The sequence below is a fragment of the Cherax quadricarinatus genome, chromosome 11 (genome assembly GCF_038502225.1).
Source record: "Cherax quadricarinatus isolate ZL_2023a chromosome 11, ASM3850222v1, whole genome shotgun sequence".
Lineage (NCBI taxonomy): Eukaryota > Metazoa > Arthropoda > Malacostraca > Decapoda > Parastacidae > Cherax > Cherax quadricarinatus.
Window position 1 is genome coordinate 5,312,221 of NC_091302.1, and position 14,992 is coordinate 5,327,212.

The 14,992-nt window shown below is 39.6% G+C and overlaps 1 protein-coding gene across 5 annotated transcripts in view; it reads right to left on the reverse strand.

The window, feature by feature from the left end:
- LOC128687647 (cytosolic carboxypeptidase-like protein 5) overlaps positions 1–14,992 on the reverse strand; it is a 133,495-nt gene that overhangs the window by 57,882 nt on the left and 60,621 nt on the right. For all 5 annotated transcript variants that reach the window (XM_070083917.1, XM_070083919.1, XM_070083920.1 and 2 more), the window contains one exon: positions 13,862–14,069. In XM_070083917.1, the coding sequence (XP_069940018.1) occupies positions 13,862–14,069 (208 nt within the window). The remainder of the gene's footprint in view (positions 1–13,861; positions 14,070–14,992) is intronic.

Here is a 14,992-nt window from a genome sequence, read left to right on the forward strand (position 1 = left end):
TCTAAGCATAAATAATGGACTTCATTTCTCAGCAATCAGCCACCCCTTAGCGGTAATTTCGAATGGTTTTTATGGTTGTATTCTCGTTTTTTTTGGTCTCATTTGATAGAATGGAAGATATATTACAGAAATAGATATGATTTCGATTGCTTTCACGATGAAAAGTACCTTGAAATAGAGCTCAACCTAGGAGAAATGGTCCATTGCTTGGCTGTTTCAGAGTAAACTGTCCATTCCAATATGCAGTTGTGAATGAGTTGACATTATTTATACAATTATTGCAATAAGGAATAACAGTAAATCTTATATTTTTTGTTTGAATAAAAATTACAAATTATTTATACATTATAATAATAATAATAATACAGTGGACCCCCGCATAACGATTACCTCCGAATGCGACCAATTATGTAAGTGTATTTATGTAAGTGCGTTTGTACGTGTATATTTGGGGGTCTGAAATGGACTAATCTACTTCACAATATTCCTTATGGGAATAAATTCGGTCAGTACTGGCACCTGAACATTTATTTATTTATTTATTTATTTATTTATTTAGTAATTTAAGCATACAAACAGAGGTACAAAAAATACAGGTAAGAGCAGCATGCCAAAGCCACTTATATGCATAGCATTACGGGCTGGCTTAAAATTAACTTAAGATTAACTAAGCAATGATGAAATCAGTGATAAAACATTATTGTAAACAGATAACTATAAAGCACAAATGAGTATTACAAAGACAGGTCATATGGTTGCTTGCATTGCTGTACATTCAGTCGAATGGAGTATTCTGTTAGGTAGTGTATTTAAAAAAATAATAAAGTTAGATTGGGTCCTAGGTTTAACATTTGTGTGATATAATTGTGAGTAACATAGGATATACAATTTATAAGGTTCAGTTATTCAGTATTTATTTGGTTTTGAGTGAGTAAGTGATCTTTGAGAAGAGACTTGAATTTATAAACAGGTAGTGTTTCTTTTATATTTACAGGTAATGAATTCCAGATTTTAGGGCCTTTTATGTGCATTGAGTTTTTGCATAGCGTGAGATGGACACGAGGAACATCAAAGAGTGACCTGTGCCTTGTGTTATGGTCATGTGTTCTGTTGAGGTTGGCAAGGAGATGTTTGAGGGGAGGGTTAATATCAGAGTTAAGTGTTCTATGTATGTAATAGGTGCAATAATAAGTATGGATGTTTTGTATGGTGAGTAGGTTGAGTGTTTTGAATATTGGTGGAGTGTGTTGCCTGTAGTGAGAATTTATCATCATTCTAACTGCAGCCTTTTGTTGGGTAATTAGTGGTCTGAGATGGTTAATTGTTGTTGAGCCCCATGCACAAATTCCATAGGTGAGATAGGGGTAAATAAGAGAGTGATAAAGGGCCAGGAGGGCTGACTGTGGAACACAGTACCGTATCTTCGATAGTATGCCTACAGTCTTGGAAATTTTCTTAGAAATTTGTTGTATATGTGTATGAAATTTGAGTCTATTATCGAGGTGGATTCCTAGGAATTTTCCCTCTGTTAGCTTTGTGATAGGCGATCCGTTTATTGTTATGTTAAGAGGTACATCTGTAGCTCTGTTTCCAAACTGAATGAAGTAGGTTTTGTCAATGTTTAGTGTAAGTTTGTTAGTCCTCATCCAGGTAGATATTTTCTGTAATTCGGTGTTTACAGTATTGGCAAGCGTGACTGGGCTCGGGTGAGAGAAGACGTATGTAGTGTCATCTGCAAAAAGTGTGGGTTTGAGTAATTGCGAAGCATTTGGTAGGTCATTTATGTATAGGAGAAAGAGAAGAGGGCCAAGGACACTTCCCTGTGGGACACCAACTGTAATTGGTTGTGCGGAAGAGCTTGCCCCATTTGCGTACACATATTGGCTTCTGTTGCTGAGGTAAGACTTGAGGTAGTTGAGGGAGTGCCCTCTAATACCATAGTGTGACAATTTTACGTGGAGCAAGTCATGGTCAACTGTATCAAAAGCTTTACGTAAGTCAATGAAGATCCCCAGTGGGACTTCTTTTTTCTCTATTGCAGTGTATATATGTTCTAGCATGTGTATAATAGCATCTTTAGTATTTTTATTAGGCCTGAATCCAAATTGGCAGGGGTTGAGAATGTTTTGGGAGATGAGGTAGGAGTAGATTCGTTTATGAATTAATTTTTCGAAGATTTTTGAGAGAGGGTGTAAATTGGATATTGGCCTATAGTTATTCAACTCGGTTTGGGTCTCCTCCTTTATGGATTGGGGTGACCCTTGCTATTTTGAGAACTGTAGGGAAGGTGGAGGATTCAATGGATTTGTTAAAGAGTGTTGCAATGATTGGTGATAGTACTCGTGATGCTTTTTTGTATATAAAGGGTGGTAAGGTATTTAAATCTCCTGCCTTGTTTTTCAGTGCGTTGATAACAAGGGAGACTTCGTATGGGTTAGTCGGAGCTAGGAACAGTGTGTTCGGGTAGTTGCCAGTGAGGTAGTCATTTGGTGGGGTATCTGAGCTTGGGATTTTATTGGCAAGGTTTTGACCTATAATGGAGAAGAAATCACTGAGTCTGTTTGCTGTTTCTGTTGGTGGGAGTTGGGGTTCATCTGATTTTGCTAATTTTATTTCGCTATGTCGTGATATCTTTTTTGTTCCCAGAATTTCTGATAGGGTCTTCCAGGTCTTTTTTATATCACCTCTTAAGTTGGATAATCTGTTCTCATAATACAATTTTTTTGCCCTTCTTATCAGGCTGGTTAGGATTGACGAGTAACGTTTTGTTTGGTCTCTGGTTATGTGACCCATTCTGTACTGTTTTTCATATCGGTGTTTTGTATTTATGGATTTGAGAATGCTGGGTGTTAGCCAGGGACTGTTCAGTCTCTTAGCTGTCATCTGTTTAGTTTTTTTAGGGCAGTGCTTGTTATAAAGGTATTGGGTCTTTTTTAGAAAATTATTAAAACATTCGTCAATATCTGTATAGATTTCTAGCTCAGTGTGCCAGTCAATGTTTGTTACTGCTGTTGTGAAGTTATTAATGGCTGCCTCATTGTGAAGTCTGAAGGTGACTTTAGTAGTGTCTTGGGGTATTTTACCAAGAGTTGTTATGAGGAAAGTAGGGTAGTGGTCTGTGGTATTATCTGTAATTATGCCTGATTTTAAAGGGGATATGGTGTTGGTCCAGATGTGGTCAAGTAGGGAAACACTAGTCTCTGTAACTCTTGTATGTTTTGTTACTGTTGGTAGCAACATGCAGTTACTCATTGTGTTTGTGAATTCAGTAACGTGTGGGTCCTGGTCTTGCAGGAGATTTATATTGAAGTCACCTGAGAGTAGTAAGTGATCTTTGTTCATGCGTGCATCAGTTATCATACTTCCTAGGTTTTGACTAAATTGGCTAATGTTTGATTGTGGAACTCTGTAGATGTTTATCACTGTGAGAGGTTTTTGTAGGTATTTGGATTTGAATTTAGCTATTATATATTCCCTATGTTCATCCCTTGTGCAAGTATTAGTGATACATTCTAGTTGGTCTGAGTAGTATATAGCAGTGCCACCCCCTTGTTGGTCTGGCCTACAGTTGTGTATGGCTGTGTAACCAGGAATGGCATAGACATCTGTAGTATCAGGCTTTAGCCAGGTTTCAGTTAGTGTAATGATGGACATATTGGCATGCAAGGAATTTAGTAATGCTAGGAGGTCATCATAATGCTTGCTTAAAGATCTGATATTGTAGTTATGGAGTGAAAAAATATCGTTAACCGGGGGTCAACTGTAATAATAATAATAATAATAATAATAATTATAATAATATGTATAATAATATGTATAATAATATGTATAATAATAATAATATGTATAATAATAATAGTTAAATAATATAATACAATAATAATAATAATATGTATAATAATAACACATATATAAATAATAATGTCCCCACGAGCCCCTTTGGGGAAGGGCAGATGGCAGACCAGAGGCCTAGCTTCTCCCTACAAGCCCCGTGAGGGCGGGGACTGTGGATAGGCCTGGGGACACTTCGTCCCAAAGATGAGGGGGTACTTGTACCTCCTCCCATGGGAGACTTAGGTCTCAAGACACTCCCCAGATAGGGAGCCAAGGCCGGGTCACCACTACATACTTGGAAAAGACCTGGGCAGGGAGAATACCGGCGAATAAAAAAAAGAAGAAAAAAAAAAAAACTGTACTACATATAACTGATGGCTTCAAAAGGCCGTCACTAGATGGCAGTGTTTACCACAACAAAGAGGGAGCGGTTGTGGCCCCCTCCACCTGTTACATAATGACATATTTTATTCATTCTAGAGTATACAGTGGACCCCCGCATAACGATTACCTCCGAATGCGACCAATTATGTAAGTGTATTTATGTAAGTGCGTTTGTACGTGTATGTTTGGGGGTCTGAAATGGACTAATCTACTTCACAATATTCCTTATGGGAATAAATTCGGTCAGTACTGGCACCTCAACATACTTATGGAGTGAAAAAATATCGTTAACCGGGGGTCCACTGTATATCATGTTTCTATTTTATTCATTCTAGAGTATATATCATGTTTCTATGTTATTTATATTGTTTGTTATGTCATATTAGATGAACTGTGATAGATAAATAAGCCGTATAGATGATATTAGCAAAATTATTCATGAAGTATTTTGCCCGGTCTCCAGACAAACTCTCGTCCACCGCCGACACCGTCCATACCACTACATGAATGATATATTTTATTCATTTTAGAGTATATATCAGGTTTCTATGTTGTTTATATTGTTTATTGTGTCATATTAAATGAAGTGAGATAGATAAATAAGCCGTAGAGTTGATATTAGCGAAATTATTGAAGTACAGAATTCCACTGGAACGGATTAATTGCATTTCAATTAATTTAAATGAGGAAAATTGACTGCAAACGAGCAAATCCAGTTGTGAGCAAGGTCATGGAACGGATTAAACTCACAAGTAGAGGTTCCACATCTCAATCTCCGTCCCACAGCCACTCAATACACTAGCTTTCACAGTCTCCAAGACTACATATTTGTACAAATTTGTACTTTATTATGCACCCCATAGTACAAGGTAGAGTTAGAAGTGCAGGAGCACTTGGAAGAAGAAAAACAAGAGGAAAATGGAAGAAGTACATAAGAAGTTCACAGTCAAGAGGCTAGCTGGTGTGTTCGTCTATGTGTTTATATTCTCTGTCTCTCTCTCATAGCATCTCAAGAAATGATTAAACTCAGTGAACAAGATATGCCGATGGCAATAATAACAATAATAATAATACTCGCTCTGGGAGATGGCCGACTTGTTGCAAAAAAAAAAAAAAAATCATATAGGCTTGGTAGCTGACATTTAAAGTGCTCCAGGCAGTTATTATTACTGATTATTATTATTATTTATTATTAATTTTTTATTATTATTATTACCATCGACATACCTTGTTCACTAAGTTTAATCATTTCTTGAGATGCTATGAGAGACAGAGACTATAAAAACACAGACAAACACACCAGCTAACCCCTTGACTGTGAACATCTTATGTGCTTCTTCCATTTTCCTCTTGTTTTTCTTCTTCCAAGTGCTCCTGCACTTCTAACTCTACCTTGTACTATGGGGTGCATAATAAAGTACAAATTTGTACAAATATGTAGTCTTGGAGACTGTGAAAGCTAGTGTATTGAGTGGCTGTGGGACGGAGATTGAGATACCTGATGCTAAAATGCCACGCTGCCTGTTTCCATGGCCCAAGTTCTCGTACAGCATACAATGCTGACTCGTTTTAGAGCCTGTCGTAACTCCTAGTTGTCAGTAAATGAGTTATGTCGGTAAGTGAGGAGAGGCTTTATTAGTACATTTATAAGGCAGTCCTCAATCATAAGCAATACATAGTGCTTGGAGAATGGGATATTATTCTCTGTCTCTCTCATAGCATCTCAAGAAATGGCTAAACTCGGTGAACAAGGTATGTCGATGGTAATAATAATAATAATAATAATAATAATAATAATAATAATAATAATAATAATTAATAATAAAAAAATAATAATTAATAATAATAATAATAATTAATAATAATAATTAATAATAATAATTAATAACAATAATAATTAATAATAATCAGTAATAATAACTGCCTGGAGCACTTTAACCCTTTGACTGTCGCGGTCGTATATGTACGTCATGGGAGATACCGTGTTTGATGTATCTATACGCATAAATTCTAGCGGCTTCAAATCAAGCGGGAGAGGGCTGGTAGGCCTACACGAGAGAGAATGGGTCTCAGTGGTCGGTGTGCACCCTGTGAAAAACATCTGGGACTCAGCGGTGCATTGTGGGAACGCCATCTTGGTAGTTCATTTTCACCATGCCTCGCGGTAAGAAGTTCCTCACTCCTCGGCGGATTGGAGGTCTTTTGTTCCCAAGTGATAGCTCAAACAGTGATGATAGTGTCAGTGAAAGTGAATTCCCTGGTTTTGAAGCGGGTGTGACCGAGAAAATTACCCAGGATAACATAATTAGTGATGAAAACCCAGATGACCCACAACCATCCACCTCTGGTGCTGGGCCGGCTCATTCATGTTCACCTGTACCAGGACGAAAGACGAAACTATTTGCCCATGTACAAGACTCAGATGTGAGCAGTGATTTGAAGGTTATTGAAAGCACTTCTAGTTGTGACAGTGAGGGTGAATATTCCCCAGTGAAGCGGCAGTATATACGACGTCGCATGCGGTCTGGTAGTGTGCCATATGCTCTTCCAAGAGGAAGGAGTACATCTCGGAGCACATCCCATGGCCCTACACCACGTCCTGATAGTGAAGATGACGATATTGTTACGATGGGTATAAATGATGTGAGTGAGGCAGCAGGCAGTGGTGGTGATAGTGACGGTGCCATGAGTCATGTGACACCAGCAGTGGGCCACGCTAGTGCCCGCGCTGCTGACTCTGCACAACTACAACCCGCCTCGGCCGACCCCACATTCTCACAACCACAACCACAACCTGCACAACCACAACCACAACCTGCACAACCACAACGACATTACAATATCCAGAACGCACCAGCTGACCCCATCTGGGATTGGCATCAAGATGACGAGTTTGTTCCCAATCCCCATGACTTTGATGGAGGACAAAGTGAAATACGGCCATCATGTACACTTGGGAACAATCCCACTGAACTGGAATGCTTTCAGTTGTTCTTCGATGAACCCCTGATGGACATTATTGTCAGGGAAAGCAATACATACTATGAGTACACCATGGCAAACACTATGCTTTCACCAAGATCACGCCTACACCAGTGGAAGGACACAACTGTGGCAGAGATGTATCTGTTCTTTGCCACAATAATGCTTATGCCACATGTGTATAAGCATAGTGTCAACACATACTGGGCGACAGACCGTCTGATTTCAACCTCTGCTTTCAGTGACATTATACCAGTGAATTGATTTGTGTTACTGTTACGTATGTTACACTTTTCAGACAAAACCAGGCCTGACAGAAGCGACAGGTTATACAAGATCAGACGTGTGTTTATGTACCTGAAACAAAAGTGCTGTATGTATTTTTATCCCTTCAGGAAGCTTGTTATTGACGAGTCTTTGATTTTGTTGAAAGGAAGACTCTCATTCAAGCAGTATATACCAAGCAGGAGGAAACGCTTTGGTATAAAGCTATTTGTTCTGTGTGATTGCAAAACTGGTCTGGTTTTGGATATAATTGTGTACACTGGCGGTAAAACAATGGAAGATACCAGGAAGTTACTGGGTATCTCTGGTGATGTGGTTAGAACAATGATGGAGCCATATCTTGGTAAGGGGCATATTTTATATACTGACAACTGGTACACAAGCCCTATACTCAGTGATTTCTTGCGAGTGAACATGACAGATGTGTGTGGCACAGTGCGTAGAAATCGTAAACATATGCCTAGGTTCAAAGCTGGCAGTCGTAGAGGTGAAGTGCAGGTGTTTGCTGCCAATGACATCATGGCATTTCAGTGGCATGACAAACGTGATGTCACACTGCTGACATCAGTTCACCGACACGAAATGGTAGAGACTGGCAAGCAGAATAGAGAGACCAATGAACCTATTGTAAAACCTGCAGCTGTGATGAATTACAACCTCAATATGCGCTTAGTGGACAAATGTGACATGCAGATTGGGTTTGCTGACTGTGTTCGCAAGAGTTATAAGTGGTACATAAAACTGTTTTTCCATCTTCTTGACATTTCCATGCTGAATGCTTATAATATGTATAAGTTGAAGACCAAGAAGAAACCCAAATATGGTGAATTTTGTTTGTCAGTCATCAGACAAATAATATTCAAGTACCAAGAAACAACACCTGCAATAGACCAGCGCCCACGAAATTATCAACACATGTCCTCTCGTCTGAGGCCTGGTGATCACTACCCCATACCACTGCCTGCTACTACTGCCAAGAAAAATGCTTAGAAGAGGTGTTTTGTCTGTGGACATACCACAAAACGCCCACAAAAACGCAGAGACACTCGTTTTATGTGTGAGGAGTGTAAGACACCATTGTGCTTATACCCATGTTTCAAAGAATTCCACAAGCTGCAGCACTTCTAATAAAGTGTCCAGTGATTGTACATAAGTATATATATTATAAAGCAATCATAATAAACATTTGTTTACATTGTTTGTTTGTGTAAACAAGTTTTAGCAACATTATAATGATACGAGTGTTTTTGCTATAATTGTGTTACATTCAACGAGTGTATATTTGAACATAGCACAATAATTTGTTCTCACAGGCCACAAAAGTTATGTGAAAAAATAAAATAGTGAAAAAAAAAAGAAACCATCGAATACAAGTAAATAAAAGTTTACCGGGTGAGCGGCAGTCGCCGCTGTTGCCGCCAGCAGATCAATTTCAGCAAAGTTCAGGACTCTATATCTCGGTAAGTACTGATGGGAAAAATTTTTGGGGGGGACTAAAACAATCAGAAAAATAATCTTAACATTTTCATAAGAAAAAATTTTTTTTTTTTTTTCGAATATTTTGCGACACCAGGAGACACCAGGATTGGGCCCTTCGACAGTCAAAGGGTTAAATGTCAGCTACCAAGCCTATATGAAATATGTATGACATTTAAAGCTCCAGAGTAATTATTATTATTATTACCATCAACATACCTTGTTCACTGAGTTTAATCTTTTCTTAAGATGCCATGAGACACACAGAATGTAAACACACAGATGAACATACCAGATAACCCTTTTACTGTGAGCTTCTTTTGTACTTCTTCCATTCTCTGTTGTTTTTCTTCTTCCCCTTTGTACAATAAATACTCACCTCTCACCCTACATTAGGACTACAAATATTTTAAGGCAAGTAATGAGTGTACTGTATGTGTATTTTACTTTTTTACTGTTTTCTGTAATATGTAAGAGTTATGCAAATTAACCCTTTGACTGTTTCCGACGTATAAATACGTCTTACGAGCCAATGTTTCTGACGTATTTGTACGCACAAATTCTAGCGGCTTCAAATCAAGCGCCAAAGGCCTGGTAGGCCTACACAGGAGAGAATGGGTCTCAGTAGTCGGTGTGCACCCTATGAAAAAAATCTGGGACCCAGCGGTGCATTGTGGGAACGCCATGTTGTCAGTCCATTTTCACCATGCCTCTCGGTAAGAAGTTCCTCACTCCTCGGCGGATTGGAGGTCTTTTATTCCCAAGTGATAGCTCTAAGAGCGATGAAAATGTCAGTGACAGTGAATTCCAGGGTTTTGAAGTGAGTGTTACCGAAAAAAGTGCCCAGGATAACGTAAATAGTGACGAAAACCCAGATGACCCACAACCTTCGACCTCTGGTGCTGTGCTGGCTTGTTCACGTTCACGTTCGCCTGTACCAGGACGAAAGAGGAAACTATTTGGTCGTGTACAACACCCAGATGATAGCAGTGATAGTGATTTCAAGGTCATTGAAAGCAGTTCTAGTGACAGTGACAGTGAATATTCCCCAGTGAAGCGCCAGTATGTACGACGTAGCATGCGGTCTGGTAGTGTTTCATATGTTGTTCCAAGGGGAAGGAGAAACTCTGGGAGCACATCCCGTGGCCCTACACCACGACCTGATAGTGAAGATGACGATATTGTAACGATGGGTATGAATGGTGACAGTGAGGGAGGAGGCAGTGGTGGTGATAGTGAGGGTGGCACAGCCCATGTGGCACCATCACCGGGCCACGCTACTACCCACGCGGCTGACTCAGCAGAACAACCAGCCTCACCCTACTCCACACTCCCACAACCTGCACCACCACAACCTGCACCACCACAACCTGCACAACCACAACCACGGTACAATATCCAGACCCCACCAGCAGACCGCATCTGGGATTGGCAGGACGGTGACGAGTTTGTTCCCAGTCCCCATGACTTTGATGAAACACAAAGTGGAATAAAGCCATCTTGTCCACTTGGGAACAATGCCAGTGAACTGGACTGCTTTGAGTTATTCTTCGATGAACCCCTGATGGACATCATTGTCAGGGAAACAAACACATACTGTGATTACACCATGGCAAATACAATTCTCTCACCAAAATCACGGCTACACAAGTGGAAGGAGACAACTGTGGCAGAGATGTACCTGTTTTTTGCCACAATAATGCTTATGCCACACGTGTATAAGCACACTGTCACCACATACTGGACAACAGATCGCCTGATTTCAACTCCAGGTTTTAGTGACATTATAGGTGTCAATCGTTTCCTGATACTGTTACGTATGTTACACTTTTCAGACAAAACCAGGCCTGACAGAAGCGACAGGTTATATAAGAAATGTGTTTATGTACCTGAAACAAAAGTGCTGCATGTATTTTTATCCCTTCAGGAAGCTTGTTATTGATGAGTCCTTGATTTTATTCAAAGGAAGACTCTCATTCAAGCAATATATACCAAGCAAGAGGAAACGCTTTGGTATAAAGCTATTTGTACTGTGTGATTGCAGAAGTGGTCTTGTTTTAGATATTATTGTGTACACTGGCAGTAATACTTTGAGAGATACCATGAAGTTATTGGGTATCTCTGGTGATGTGGTTCGAACAATGATGGAACCATATCTTGGTAAGGGGCATATGTTATTTACTGATAACTGGTACACAAGCCCCTTACTCAGTGATTTCTTGCGAGTGAACTTGACAGACGTGTGTGGCACAGTGCGTGGTAATCGCAAACATATGCCAAGGTTCGACGCTGGCACTCGCAGAGGTGAGGTGCAAGCCTTTGCTGCCAATGACATCATGGCATTTTGGTGGCATGACAAACGTGATGTCACATTGTTGACATCAGTTCACAGAAACGAAATGGTACCCAGTGGCAGGGACAACAGAGAGACCAATGAACCCATTCTAAAGCCTGCAGCTGTCATGGACTACAACCTCAATATGCGCTTAGTGGACAATGTGACATGCAGATTGGGTTTGCAGACTGTGTACGCAAGAGTTATAAGTGGTATATCAAACTTTTTTTCCATCTTGTTGATATCTCTATGCTAAATGCTTATAACATATACAAGTTGAAGACCAACAAAACACCAAAATATGGTGAATTTAGCCTGTCAGTAATCAGACAAATAATTGCAAAGTACCAAGGAGCAACTCCTGCAATAGACCAGCGCCCACAGACGTCATCTCGTTTGAGGCCTGGTGATCACTACCCCATACAACTGCCTCCTACTACTGCCTCCTACTACTGCCAAGAAAAATGCTCAGAAGAGGTGTTATGTATGTATGCATACCACAAAACGCCCACAAACACGCAGAGACACTCGTTTTATGTGTGAGGAGTGTGAAGTGCCCCTCTGCATATACCCATGTTTCAAAGAGTTCCACAAGCTGCAGCAGTTCTAGGAACGTGGTTAGTGACTGTACATATGTATATATATTATGGAACAATAGTAATAAACATTGTTTTGTATTGCTTGTTTGTGTAAACAAAGTGTATACACAAACTAATAGTGATAAAGTTTGTTCTGTTATTGTGTTGTAAACAATGAGTGTATATTTGAACAATACATCTTACATTGGTCTCACAGGCCACATAAGTTACCTGGAAAAGAAAAATATTGAAAAATGCAAGAAACCTTTGAATTAGAGTAAATAAAAGAATACCGGGTGGGCGGCAGTCGCCGCTGTTGCCGTACGCACGTCAATTTCTGCAAACTTTGCGGCTCTATATCTCGGTAAGTACTGATGGCAAAAAATTTTTTTTAGGCTTAAAACACTAGTAAAAATATTCCTAACATTTTCATAAGAAAAAATAATTTTTTTTTTTCGAATATTTGGCGACATAGAATGACAGTTTCAGAGAGGGGCCTGAAACAGTCAAAGGGTTAAAACAAAGTTATCAAGTTGGAGTTTCCTTTTTCTTTTTTCTTTCTAATATACGCATTTAATTCACCATTTGGTATCGTTACAAAGTGGGCAGAGCTAGCTAAAGCAGAGAGAAGCAAGCAGTCTCAGTAACTCATGATTGCTCATGACACGTGGAGGGGTGTGCCTCTCGGCACTATAGAATATTGTATAATTGTACTATTACTATCAATAAAGGTTATCTACCTATCATATTTATTCAAGAATAATATTAGGTATAACGTAAATAATGTAGAAGCATGATAAAGATGCCCAATTAATTAAAATTGACATTATATGGACAGGTATTGAAGGGTGGGTGGCGGGGAAGGATCAACAACAACAACAAAAAAAATCCCAAGTACGCAATCATTTATGCGCGCATTTCCTGGAATATCTCATAAGTAAGTTATTGACCTATTTCATGTTGTATTACAGTTAATAATGAACAGATTGAAAGGATTTTCACAGTAAACATAAAAGTAAATGTTTTAATTTTGGGTGGCGACATTTTTGAAGTATCAGTAAGGAGTGGTTCCTCGATTAGCGACGAATTCATTCGCCAACGTGGTCTTAGGAATGGAACTTCGTCGGTAAATACGGAGAAGCTGTATTGTAATAATAATACTGTAACAACAACAAACCACCAACCAAAGATTTTGTCGATACTGATACTTTTTCCAATACTTTTTAAATTATGATAACTATGTTCAACACATAGGGTAATGCTTATTGCTTAATGGAAATTAAATATCCTAGGGAGGTTAAATATTTACCCTTTCACTGTCCATCACGTAAATCTACATCAATGACACCAAGGTCCCTCATGTAGATCTACATCACTGACACCAGGGTCCCCTCATATAGATCTATTTCATTAACACCGAGGTCCCTCATGTAGATCTACGTCATTGACATCAAAGTCCCTCACGCAGATCTACGTCGTTGACACCAGGGTCCCTCATGTAGATCTATGTTTTGAGATCAGCTCCCTCAGATAAGTTGTGAGTGGTAAACTTTGACCTAGATATGAGAGAATAGGTCTGTGTGATGAGTGTGCACAGTATAAAAAAACCTGCCCCACTCAGTGCATGATGGGAAAAGGTGTTTTCTAGGATGTTTATGGTTTTACTGTTTTTTTTTCTGATATCATTTGATAGAATGGAAGACATGTTACTGAAACAAGAGATGATTTTGGTCGGTTTCAGGTCCAGAAGTAGCTTGAAATTTGGCTCAAAATAGTGATATTCAATTTTTGCAGATTTTCCTGAGGACTGGTAAGGCCCCTTCCCTACACACCTGGCTTGTTTTATGGTTTTAAGTCTGATTCAATTATTGGGACACTGTAAACCATGACCAATCATTCCTGGTTGTATTATCAGAGAAATAGGGTAAATCTTAAATTTTTTTGTGATAATTAAAATGGTAGTGTTATATTTTTGATACATACTTACATCTTCAAACACAGCTGGGGTATATTTGGGAGGGGTCGTCAGAGGACTCTGTGGGGTTTTTCTATGGTCAAGTGGAGATGGTGGCGTTGGGTTATAAGTGCGACCAGTATTATAATTACATTCCAGAGTGTAAGAACGCAAAAGACCAGTAGCCCGCATGATGGCCACTCGTCCTGAACCTTCTTTACTCATACCATCACGACGATCCCTGAAAAATTATTTTTTTTAACGCACTGGCTGTTACCCACTAAGGCAGGACGACCCATAAGAGAAAAACACATTCACTACCACATCTCTGCTAGCAGATAGAGGAACTTTATTGTTTGGTTCTTCTACTCATTAAGATCACTGAATCAGTTTGAAGTATTAATGTATACTTAAAATTTTACTACTGTTCACTTAGCTACCTCTCTTTTTGTACATTTAAAAACTCCTGCTTAATAACCCATGTTTAATTCTTAAGTAGTCTTTAAGCATTTGGATTAGTCTGCCCGAAAGACACTGCAAGCTAGTTACTGGCTTTCTTTTGTGTCTAACAATATTTTATTACATGTAAACAACATTACCTGTATACTGCAGAAAAGAGATAAATTTGTATTTGTAGCAACTGTATGGGATTTATAAAGGAGGCATAAGAGTGGTTGGAGTGAGTGGGTTCAATGTGAGAAACCATGGGGTGGGGTTTGGGGGAGAGCTGTTGTGGGACCAGTGGAGGTGCAGGGATAGGAGATGAAAGCTAGTGTTGGAAGATGGAGGATGCTGGGCAGTGGAAGGGTTGGGGTGGAGTCTGGTATCAACAAGGCAGTGTGATGGTGACTGTGTGAGCGGCAGTGTTGGTGGCATGTTGTTGGTGTGGGAGGGCAGTAGGTGACTGCATGGATGAGTGTGCAGTTGTTGGTGTGGGCAGCAATGAAGGTGATGGGTGAGTATGTGACTAGGTGTGTGGGCCACTAAGGCATGGGTAAGGGGTGGGCATGTGGGCATGGGGCTGTAGGTGTGTTGTTGATGGGGTTTATGAGGCCACTGACAGCGTATGCCATATTGAGCCCTGTCTTCCAGTGCCTGGAAAAGAAACCTCGATCAAAGCGGAAGGAGGTAGACTAATCACTTCTTTCTTTCTTTCAACACACC